The sequence below is a fragment of the Rhinopithecus bieti genome, unplaced genomic scaffold (genome assembly GCF_001698545.2).
Source record: "Rhinopithecus bieti isolate Rb0 unplaced genomic scaffold, ASM169854v2 scaffold_21201, whole genome shotgun sequence".
NCBI lineage: Eukaryota > Metazoa > Chordata > Mammalia > Primates > Cercopithecidae > Rhinopithecus > Rhinopithecus bieti.
In genome coordinates, this window is record NW_016810610.1 from 1091399 (window position 1) to 1103637 (window position 12239).

Genomic DNA, 12239 nt, shown 5'->3' on the forward strand with positions numbered 1-12239 from the left:
AGAACAATGCCTGGGATGCATGAGGTACTCACTAAATGGTTTGTGGGGAAATGATTGAATAATTCCTTCCACTGAACGAATGTTTTAGAACCTGCCTTCAGCTGAGTTTGTGGGACTTGGCAGGGCTCGCAATACCATCCCTGGCTGACACATGCAGAGCAAGAGTTCTACTCACGGTTCTCACAGTGGGGGCCCTCCCAGCCATCCCGGCACTCGCAGCGGTAGCTCCCGTTCTGCAGGACGCAGCTGCCCTCATTCACGCATGGGCTGGGTTTGCAGAGGTTGACTGGCCGCTTGGCTTCTGCAATGGAGAACACACCCACCAGGCCGGCCAGGCATGGGTTAGACCTGAAAACCCCCACCCTAAGTAAGCCCAGTAGAGGTGCAAGGCTACTAGAATCATGTCTCCCTTTGCCCTGGTAGCTCATGGTTGGTGCTGCATACCACTTGGCTAGGTTAGTAAGATCCAGCTGTCCTACAGACTTGTGGAGATTCCATTGCTCAGATGTGCCATACACATGGCAGACTTGTTTGTTTTTGAGGTGGAGTCTCCCTCTTGTTGCCCAGGCTGGAGTACAATGGCGCGATCTTGGCTCACTGCAATCTCCACCTCCTGGGTTCAAGTGATTCTCCTGTCTCTTCTAAGAAGGTGAAGAGGAGGTCACTGGATTTGGGCTGGCTCTGTTTGCTCTGGGCTCTGTTACTGCCCAAGTCAGTGTCAATGTGGGATCTGTAGACCCTTAGGAAGCTTGTGGATATCCTAAAAGTGGGTTCTGTTTAAAGGGAATGCGTAAATTGTCAAGTTTGGGAGGGAGTTATCTATGTTAGTTAAACTTTCTATACCTTAAATGTCAAATGGGGATGGTTATACCTACTGTAGGATTTTATGTGAGCATGGGATTTAGCACAGAACCTGGCAGTTGGTAACCAAGTGCTCAGTAGCTGGGAAGAGCTGCCATCCTTGTCATGATGTATGTGAAGGCTCAGGCTGAAGGCCTGCCATAGCGATAGCCCTGAGGATGTGAATTCCCCCACTCACCTCCACACAGCCACTCAATGAGCATGTCCTGGTGGTACCGCAGGTCGGTGTAAGCTGCCACGTGGATCAGGGAATCCCGGGGACCTGCAAGCCTCCGCAGACCCTCACTTAGGACAGGCCCCACGCCCATGACCAAGACAGAGATGCCGTTGTTCCTCAGCTTCTGGGCAGGGACAGCCGCGTCCTCTGTACCTCTCCCGCCTGTGAGCACCACCACAGCTTTGGGGACACCAGGCCGGGCGCCCCTCTGGACAGTCATCACTTTGTCATAGATGTGCAGCAGGGCGGTGCCAGCTGAGCCCACCCCACCCAGGTAGGGGGCCTGGCTAATGGCCCGCAGCAGCGCAGCCTGGGTGGGTTTGGTGTCCAGCCCAAAGGCAGTCTGCACCTGGCTGCCATACACCACCAGGCCAACCTGTGTCACGTCAGGGTTCACCTCAAACTGGAGGGCACAGCTTCTCACAAAGCTCTGCATCTGAGCAAAGTTCTCAGGCCCTACTGAGGCAGAGGTGTCCAACATGAAGACGAGGTCCAGGGCTTGTGTCCGGCACCCTGCAGGAGCAAGCAGAGGGGCTTCAGCAGTGGATCTGCCAGTCAGAGCCCCTCGACGGGACCCAGGGACTGCCCAGTTGGGTACGGCCCAGGTCAGCCAGGGTGCTCTGTTCACGGCAGAATCCACCCCCTATGTCTTCCTTTTAGCCACAGAACAGAACTTTCTTAGAATATTAACAGGAAGATGAGTGCCTGGCCAGACCACATTTCTCAGCCTTCCTGGCAGCTAGGGTGGCCACGTGTCTTAAGTTCTATCTGACGGACGTGATCAATTTCAAATTCATGCAGCTGGAAGCTGCTTACCTTCCACTTCCCCTCCCCCTTCCTGCTGGCTGAGAAATGGTGACCTTGGACCTCAAGGTGGAAGCCATAAGATGACCAAGCCCTGCTGGCCCGGGCCACTCACCTCTGAACTGTATGTGAGAGAAATAAGTTCCTGTCTTATGTAACCCATGGGGCTTCTGGGCAACCCTTTGTGACAACATCTTTACCTGTGCCTTCATCTATCCCCAGTATGCAGAGCACTAATTAGATGCTGTATGGACAAAATAGGCCCATTCCTACTGTCAACAGGCTGACAGTCTAGGGGAACAGACATGAAATGAACATAGAATTACAAATGATGTTGGCAGCCTGGAGGGAAAAGCAGGGGACTTATGTTACCAGTAGGGTAACATAACAAGACTGGGAGAAGGGGTCAGAGCTTCTCTGGGGAAGTGACATTTCACCTAAGAACTGAAAGACAAGTATGAGCCAAAGGCCTGTCCCATGCAGGGGATGCAGAGAGGCCTATGGGGACCAGGCCACGGAGAGCTCTCAGAAGCCAGGGGATAGAGTTTGGGTTTTATTCCAAGTGCAAAGGGGAACCACTGGAAATTCTAAGTGTGAAGTTAGAGGATCTGATGCTCTGATTATTGGTTTTTAAAACCACTCCCACACCAGGAATATCTGAGAAACTATCACAGCTACAGGGAAGGTGGCTGACTACATATACTGTGGGGTCCTGGATGGGATTCTGGAACAGAAAAAAGACATTAGGTAAAAACTAAACAAATATGAATCAAGCATGGATTCACTAAATAATAATGTATCAATACTGGTTCATTAATAGTAACACTGTGCCATATTAATGCAAGGTGTAAACAGGAGGGGAAACTGGGTGTGGGGTATAGGGAACTCTCCACTATTGTCCTTTTTTTCCCCCTATAAATCTACAACTATTATTTAAAAAAAAAATCCAACCAAACAAAGAAGCAGAACAAAAGCACTTAGGCCAGCCTAGAGGGGCAAGGTGGGAGTGGGCAGCCAGTCCCTGTCCTTCCACCTTACAGGAGGGAATGCTTCTCACCTTGGAGAGAGTGGTGGCATCAGGGCTGAGAAGCAGATTCGCATCTGTAGCTTCCCATGCCCACCTACCAAGGGAGAACTCCAGGAGCCCTATAAAGGATGCATTTCACTCATGCCTGTAATCCCTCCACTTCGGGAGGCTGAGGTGGGAGGATTGTTTGAGCCTAGGAGTTCGAGACCAGCCTGGGCAACATAGCAAGACCACATCTCTATAAAACAATTAGCTGGGCATGGTGTTGTGCACCTGCAGTCCTGGCTATTCTGGAGGCTGAGGTGGAAGGATCACATGAGCTCAGGAGTTCGAGGCTGCAGTGAGCTATGATCGTGCCACTGCATTCCAGGCTGGGTAACAGCGAGACCCTGTCTCAAAAGAAAAAAAGGACGTGTTTCAGCTACGACATCTCTGGCCACAGGCCAGGCCTCTGCACGGAAGCAGTGTTCTCTAGAGTGCCTTCCAATAGGGTCATAAAAAATCAACTTCATGGTTTGCAAAACAGAACAGAAGAGAAAAATGTCAGAATCCCTCCTGGGTAGACAGGGTAAGTATCCTCTCAGGAAGCATTTGTTTCCGTTGTGTGTGGCTGAACCAGCGGGTGTGCATGCACGTGCATCTGTGTGTGTGCATACATGTGCATGTGTGCACCAGGAATGCACTTCTTCCTGTGGATTGCCATCAAAGGAGCTGGCAAGCTGCTGCTCTGGAGCCTGCTTGGTAGATTCAGAGGTCTTTGTAACAATAATAAAATCATGATTAATAATAACAGCAACACCTAGAGTTTGCTGAGTGCTTACTCTGTACTAAGCATGTATACCGCCCATCTTTCTTAATTCTCACTAAAGGTCTCTCAGGAGGTACTACTATTAGTCCCATTTTTGTTGACAGGTAAACTGAGAAATTATTTATGTGACTGGTACCTGAAAGAGTGGGGCTGTGGTTTCAGCTCCTAGAAGGGGCACTGGCAAAGAATGATGGTTAAGTGGTGGCCAAAAGGAGGAAGGACCTGCCTGCTGACCAGCGGCCCTGGGTCAGGCACCGGGACCTTACCTGGCCGCTGCCGGCTGCACAGCTTCCCCTGCAGCTCAGGGATTTGGTTGAGCAGATCCTGAGGGTCCGAGTAGACCATCACATGCTTTGGGCTGCCCATGATCTCCTCCAGCTCTGCCTGCACGGCCTCACTGCCTACACCCAGCAGGAGCAGCTCTCGCGCCCTTGCGTATCGCGCTGGGCCCGCGACCTCATCCTCGGAGCGTGACTCAGTGAGCAAAACCACCACTCTGCGTGGCCGGTCCTGCCCTGTCCTGGTGGCGCTCCCAAAGCCACGGTCTGCTGCCTGCCGCAAGGCACTGCCCATCAGGGTGGGGCCACCACGGAAGGGAATGCCATCAAGGCTCCTGACCAGGTCAGGCACATCCTGGTACTCTCCAACAGGCACCGCCACCAGCAGCTCCCTGCTGTACGTGGCCACACCCACTCGGGCCCGAGAGTCCTCACTCAGCACGGCCTGCACAAACTGCTTCACGAAGGCTTTGGCCCGCAGGAAGCCGTCCAGAGTGGTGCCCGCAGAGCTGTCCAGCAGGAAGAGAAGGTCGACCCTGCATTCCAGGCTCAGCTTCGGGGCTGCGGGGATCATAGCAACACCCACGGTCAAGCCATGGCCATGCAGCATGTGATCTGTCCCACCCGAGACGCCAAACTACCACGCAGAGCAGGAGAAACTCCGTCCCAGGAGGGAGATGGGGCAGAGAAACTGTGGGCCCCAAGCTTAAGTGACTGGTGCTCATCACGCAGTTAGAGACAAGGCCAGACACGGCACTCCTGGCACTCACTAAGGGTCTCCATTTAGCCACTTAAAAAAAAAATGCCATCTACATTATCACTTTTTTCCATTATGGTTAGTCCAGTGTGTGTCCTGAGAAATCTTTGTCTACCTCAAGATCATGAATATATGCTCCTGTGTTTGCTTCTAGAGGCTTCACTGCTTTGCCTTTTGCATGGAGGTCTATAGCCATGCTAGAATTGACTTCTGGTAGGGTTGTGAGGTACAGGGTCAAGATTAATTTTTTTCATATAGATCTTCAACTAACCCAGTTATCACATTTTTATAAGTTATTATTCAGCAAGCCCTTATATGCGTCAAGCATGATACTAAGCACTTTGCATAATCTTATTTAAAACTCTCAACCACCCAATGAGGTAAAGCCTACTATTATCTTCATTTCACACCTCTAAAATCAAAAGGAGTTGGGGCTCCTTTCTCTGCTTTCATAGAATAGAGAAGAAAAGACTGCCCAGGACTGGGAGCCAGAATTGGGTAGACTCCTGCCTTCAGCTGGGCTGGGCAGCACTCAAACTTCAAGCAATGACCATTCTGCAGCTAATAAGCTGGGAGCCACTGTGTCATCCAGAGCTCAGCCACGCGAATTATCTACTCACGGAACACTGAGAGGCTGCACCACGTGAACCGCAGACCAGTGGTGCACTGAAAAGCAGATGGCTTGAGGCCAGTTTCTACCCAGAAGCTGGAAGGGTGTGCAGTGAAAAGGGGAACCTGTCCTCTCCTTGCTCCCCAGTGGTCAGTCTTACAGGGCCGGTGCATACCTACCACAGTTAGCCTCCCCTCCAAAGGCCAGCGGGCAGAGGCATTGGTACCCGTCCAGTCCCTCTGGAACACACGTGCCTCCATTCTGGCAGGGCTGCGAGTCACAGGGGCCTATCAGAGAGATGCCCATTAACCGCTAAGCACCACAGCACAGGGGAGTAGAGGACTGGCCAGAGGTGTGGGTGCAGCTGGCTTCCTGCTCTACCAGTGGCCAGCCCCTTCCTTCCCTCACAGTTCACCAGGAAACCTGTAGCAGAGGGGAAAGCACTGCCGAGTTCATAGAGGAGGAGCTGGGCACGGTTGGTAAAGGATGCTCTGTAGCAGGCTTTGTAAGGTGCCGTGTGATGAACTGGTGTTAGACTGGAGCTTGACAAGGAGGAAGCTCTCCGTGACATCAAGTGTGGGTGCTTCAAGACAGAGAGAGCTGCAGTGCCAATGGGGCCCTGTCTTCTAAGTTCTACACAGGGTTGTCTTAATGGCCTCTGCGCCTGGCACAGCAAAACACACCAGCCTTCGGATCCTGCGGTCAGGCTGCTGAGCACTGAACGTGGCCCTTCCACTTCCTCCAGCACCTTAATTAACATCTCCCATCTTCATATCCTCATCTCAAAAGGAGTGATGGGAACTGAACTTGTTCTGTGGGGTTATTGTGAGGATTAAATCAATTAATCCGCAGAAAATCTCAGTGCTAAAAAAACACTCCCCAACAGGTAATGACAGTACTGACTTTTAGATATGAGATGCAAATTATGAGCAAGGCCTCTTCAAAGCTGAAAGTTTACATGGGAAACCACAGCCTGTGTCAAAATCTGACCCATTCTGAAGTGTCTGATCTATGATTCCCTGTGCTCCATGCCTGAGCATCTCATCACTTTCCTTGTCAATTATTACAAAATGCAGTTAAAACCACATGACCTCCTTCCCAGGGTTACAGAAAACAAACAGGGTCTTCATGTGATTGTGTATTCCAAGGGCTGAAGAAGCAGTTGAGTGTGGTCACAATTGGGACTGGCATTTTCTTGTCCTTTTTGCTTAAAAATATTAATCTGTTACTTGATGGCCACATCATTATAATTAAAGTACAGACTTTTCAAAGGCAGAAAAGATTAAAGCTAAGTCTAGGCACCTCACTGGGGCTGCAGTTGTATCAGCCGGAAGACTGGAAATAACTGGAGGCTCACTGACATTGGCAACAGTGGCCTTTAACTGAGCATCTATTATGTGCCAGGGACTGTGCTAAGCACAATACTCTGCTTTTCTCATTTCACTGTCACAACCTTAGGTAGGAACTATAAAAACCCTATATGACAGATGAGGAAGCTGAAGCTAAATGAATAGAAGTCACATGCCTTAGGTCAGATCATTGGTAAGAGGTAAAGCTGGGATTGAAAGCCATTTCACTCTAGTTCCTAAACCATAAGTCCTCAAACCCTAATTACTGAGCAGAAACAGCTCCACTCTCAGATTCTCCTATGCTTCAGAGGCCGTGGTGCTGGAACTGCAAACCTTGAGAACATACTGAAGGGATCACCTAACCCCAAATAGGGACGCTCACTACCCTGCCTGAGTGTCTAACTGCTCGCTACCCTGCCTGTGTGTCTAACTGCTGGCATTGTTTCCGGGAGACAGGCTACTCATCAGGAGTAGCAAATCCACCCCAGCACTGACACCTACCCATTCAAGTGCAATTTTGAGCTCCCAGGTCAGTGGGGTCACTAGCACCCCAGGTGAAGGATAGTGAGGGACTGTGAGGGATGGTGAGGGACCGTGAGGGCACACTAGGGAACCATGCTGAATGATGCATAATGGCATCGATGATTCCTCACGTTAATTTGGGATTTTACAGCTGAGGGATTACTTCCACGGGCATTATCTACCAAATCTTTACCAGGACCTCATATACGATGCCTCCTTTCATATGGAGGAGGGAAATGGGCTTCCAGACATCGGGTAAACATCACCCCATTTTATAGAGGAGGAAATCATTCACGTATCTTGCCCTGAGTTTGGTGCTGGCTTTGAGGATGTCTGCAAAGCTGGTGCTCAGTGCCTGCCTTTCTCTGCCTCTCACCAATGCACATAACACTGGTTCAGGGGAGTAATCCCAAAGCCGCCACTCCATTCTTAATGAGCAAACACCATGGAGTGAGTGAAGAGCACACTCTCCTCCGCCCGCCAGGTGCCCCAACCCTCTGTCCTAGAGCCAGTTGCAACCCCACCCTCTGTCCCAGGATTGTAAAAGCCCCTTCACAAAGCAGCCTGGGTCCGGGGCCCTGAAAGAACCGGTAATCCAAGAGGCAGATCATACCTGGGCAGGTGGTCCTGTAGCAGGTAGTGGGGTGGGCTAGGAACACTCTCTTCCAGCTACAATCCAAGGAAACAGAACGATAGACAGATCAGAGATGTAAGGGGAGGGCAGAAAACGTAAGATGATTTACAACACCAAAAGCTGATAGAAGATTCCAGTGCAGAAATAAGAAAGACTTCCTGGTTTTCTTTTTGATTCTACCCTAACTTTTCTCTGCATAGAGTAGGAAATGTTTCAAACTATACAGTGACATTAAAAAAAAAAAAAAAAAGGCTAGGTGTGGTGGCTCACGCCTGTAATCCCAACACTTTGGAGGCCAAGGTGGGCAGATCACTTGAGGTTAGAAGTTCGAGACCAGCCTGGCCAACATGGTAAAACCCCACCTCTACTAAAAATAAAAAAATTAGCTGGGCATAGTGTGCCTGTAATCCCAGCTACTCAGGAGCCTGAGGCAGGAGAATCGCTTGAACCCGGGAGGTAGAGGTTGCAGTGAGCCGAGATCGTGCCACCGCACTCCAGCCTGGGCAACAGAGTAAGACTCCATCTCAAAAAGGAAAAAAAAAAAAAACAAAAGAGGTAACATAAGCTAGCTATCACATTTGAAGACAGAGACATCCACATGCAAAACCTCAAACTGTAGCAACAGCTTTTTATTATAAGTTACTTTCTGAGGCTCACAATGCAGTAGGGAGAGAAATATTGGGAAATGGGCAACTGGATTTTGGCTGTGTGACCACAGACATGTTACTTTCCTCCTATGGTCTTCACTTTTCTCTTTGTATAGTAATTCTACCTGCAGTTTCCAACTGTATTTCTCAAAGCTCTGATGGGGAGAGAAGAGGACTGAAGGAACAAGGCCCCAGGCCTCCTGCAGTGCCCCATCCCCTCCCTCCACCCCAGGTGTGCTGCTTCTATCTGCTCTGCACAACAAGTGTCCACATGAGGCTCTGCAGGTCAAGACATGCAAGCCACTGGACTCAATGACTCCTCAGGTCTACTGGAGAACTGACGTTCTGTGATAACACAGCAGCCACCATTCCTGGGCTGGCTTCCACCCACGGGTGTTCCATTAACCACAGCTACCTGAAGAGATGGTTCCCTCCATGTTCCAGATAGGGAAATGGGTTCTGAAGGCTGACTTAGGTCCCCTGAGGTCACATAGTTACTGGAACACAGCAGAGCTGGGGTCCAAATCCTGATCATGACCCCAAATCCCCCCACTCTGCCCTCTGGGCCTCGTCCTCGCCTCTCCTGAGTCTCCGGGGCCACGTGCCCTGCTGCCACAGGAGCAGTTCCTCATCCGGGGGCAGAAAACCCACTCCGGGTTGGCAGCAATTCCTGGGATGGCCTCACCTGAGGAGACTCTTGGGCCTTGGCATAAACGTTCCCTAAAGTTCTCCAAATAAGGCTTCTTCCAACAAGATCCTGCCCTGGGCTGCCCACACCAGGGGCAGGCCAATCAGGTGCTCCTCTAGGGCAGGGTCTTCCCTGGGGTAAAATGGAGTGAAAGCCAAGTCAATTAAGAGCTCATGGAGTTGCTGAAATAAAGGTTGCCAAGGCTGGGCGTGGTAGCTCATGCCTGTAATCCCAGCACTATGAAAGGCCGAGGCAGGAGGATGGCTTGAGCTCAGGAGTTTAAGACAAGCCTGGGCAACATAGTGAGACCCCATATATATTTTTAAAAAAACAAAAAAAAAACCAAAAAAACCTTAAAAATTAGCTGGCCACAGTGGTGCGTGTTTGTAGTCCCAACTACTAAGGAGGCTGACATGTGAGGATCACTTGAGCCTGGAAGTTTGAGGCTGCACTGAGCCATGATCCTGCCACTATACTCTATCCTGGTGACAAAGCAAGACCTTGTCTCAAAAAAATGGTAATAATAAAAACAAAGTATGCCAAACTGCCAGCTCATTCAAGAGAAATCGTCTTCTCTTCCATGTCTATCCTAGCGACCTCATAATAAAGCCACAAGTCCTAGCCCAGAAAGCTCCCTGGGCCCCTCCCGCTCCCTGACTCGGGCCTCCCTGGGAATCAGCATTTATGGTGCAGACACTACCCACAGGGCTTTGCAGGGACCTGCACACAGTTTGCTCCCCACCTCCCTCAGGTCTGGATACAAATGCTACATGCTCTGCAAGGCCCTCCCTGGCCACTCCATTTCAAACTGTGACCTTGCCCCAGTGCTCCCGCCTACCCCACCACATCTCTTCCACAACACCTGCTACCACTGAACAGTTTATTTTCTGTATTCATTTTGGAATGGCTGCCTCCCATCACTGGAGCACCAGCTTGTGAGGGTAGATGTGTTTCTGAGATGCTGGTGCTGATTCCCCAGGACTTGGGTGAGTGCCGGGGAGCACAGGACGCCCTCCGTGGGTATTTCTTGAGTGAGGAAATAGATAAAGAGCTCCCAAATGCTTCATTCTAGGAGCCTGCAATATTAACGCATCTACCTATTAAATCACCGCATGCTCTCAACAACCCTATAGGGCAGTTATGATTATCATCACACCCCTTTTCAAACGTAGAAACATGCAGTGGTAAGTTCACAGCTCCCTAGTGGTGCTGCTAGGATTAAAAATTCAGCAGCCTGACAGCAGAGTCTGAATGCAAGGCCCAGGAAGTATACACTGCGGCCACCAGCCTCTCCCACCTGCTCCCGGCTCTGGGCACCTTGCCCACTGCCACGGTTCCAAATCTTGCAAAACTGCTTGAGTGGCCCCTTCTCTGTGACATCCCAGAGAGGACAGACTCCACCCCAGCACCTAGGATGCCTCAGGGTGGCCTCTGGTCTCCTTTTCCAATGCCCTGCTCTAGACCACGATTCCTTGGGGGCAGCAACTGTGCTGTCTCCTTATCGCATATTGCCTGGCTGAGCAGGCACTTAGAACGTGGCCACCAAGGAGCAATTCAGCTCCTCCTTTCACTTGAGAGCTTGGGTTCTGAGGAAAGCCTCTGGTGGCCCTGACGTGGCATGAGGCCCCATCTCCTCTGACCCTCTTGCAGGGGACTGACCTTTCCCAGAGAAACAGTCTTTGGATTTTCCATCAGCCCAGCACAGCCCTGAGGCTTCTCAGCCAATCAACTTCACTGCTGTGTGCTGTGCTATGAGCTCATCGCTAGAGGAAGACCAATGGGCAAAGATGTAGCTGATTCAAACACTGCCCTGGCCCCCCAGAGAGGGAGAGTAGCAGGGTCACTGGACTCCGGACAGAGGTGCTGAATGGCAGATAGTCTAAAGAAAGTGCCCAGGAATGGTGTGGGGAGTGTTTGGGAGGGATGGGCTGGCGGCCGGGCAGCAGATGCTCTTGGGTGCCTGGGCTCCAATCCTGAAGAACCCAGCATCCCACAGCCTCCCTGATTGGAATTCATCTTGATCCTCTTGCCTCACTCAGCCCCCATAATGTGGAAACTGGTGCTCAGAGGAACCAAACTACCAAATCAATATCACAAGTGCAGACCACTGCCCTGCAGGGTCAGCACTTGGTTTACTCACCAGCCTTCCAGAATGCCTGTGACCCTGCCACCGGTGCTCGCCCTGGGTGCCTGGGCTGTGTGTTAAGGGATGCTGATACCGAGTAGCTGTACCTCTCCCTGTTCTCCCATGGCTATGTCCTCGGCTCCCTCCCAGGTCTGCTTCAATCCCCGTCACAGTCTCCATGGCGGGGCCCCAAAGTGCTATCCTCCCCGCAGCTCAGGGGTGGGGGCCTTCATCTCCACCCAGGGCGAGCCCAGACCTTGCAGACCAACCTGTAGAAGGGACAGTGTGCAGCCAGCACCGCAGGGGTCCGCCGTGATCCTCTCCAGCACGGGGCATTGCCGGCGAACTCCCGGACCATCTCCAGCGTCCTGCGCTCACAGGGGTGCGCTTCCACCCTGCAGTCTGTCCACAACACACACCCGCATCCATGGAGGAGACAGGGTTCCACTTCCTCCTGCCACACACGCTCCCCCAGCAGCTGCTCCTGCTCCTGGGAGTTTCCACCACACCCCCAGGCTGGCCACCTTCTGCTCTCTCAGGTCAGGGCACATCTCCAGGTGAGCGGCCCTGCTCTGCCTGTTCAGCAGGGCATCCAGTCTGTAAGCATCTCCTCTGCTGGGCCCCACCCGACACAGCTTTTACATAATGTGCACCCATGTACATTCCACATAATGGCATCACTCTGGCTCCTGGGTGGACCCTGACAAGGACAATTAGAATGCAGGGATCTTGGGGGCGGAGCAAGATGGCCGAATAGGAACAGCTCCAGTCTCCAACTCCCAGCGCGAGCGACACAGAAGACCGGTGATTTCTGCATTTTCAACTGAGGTACTGGGGTCATCTCACTAGGGAGTGCCGGACAATCGGTGCTGGTCAGCTGCTGCAGCCTGACCAGCGAGAGCTGAAGCAGGG

General features: G+C 51.6%; 1 protein-coding gene across 6 annotated transcripts in view; it reads right to left on the reverse strand.

The window, feature by feature from the left end:
- Positions 1–12239, reverse strand: part of VWA2 (von Willebrand factor A domain containing 2) — a 59268-nt gene that overhangs the window by 3923 nt on the left and 43106 nt on the right. For all 6 annotated transcript variants that reach the window (XM_017892494.1, XM_017892495.1, XM_017892496.1 and 3 more), the window contains 6 exons: positions 11597–11729; positions 7847–7902; positions 5542–5649; positions 3984–4556; positions 1040–1591; positions 176–301 (listed from right to left, as the gene is read on the reverse strand). In XM_017892494.1, the coding sequence (XP_017747983.1) occupies positions 176–301; positions 1040–1591; positions 3984–4556; positions 5542–5649; positions 7847–7902; positions 11597–11729 (1548 nt within the window). The remainder of the gene's footprint in view (positions 1–175; positions 302–1039; positions 1592–3983; positions 4557–5541; positions 5650–7846; positions 7903–11596; positions 11730–12239) is intronic.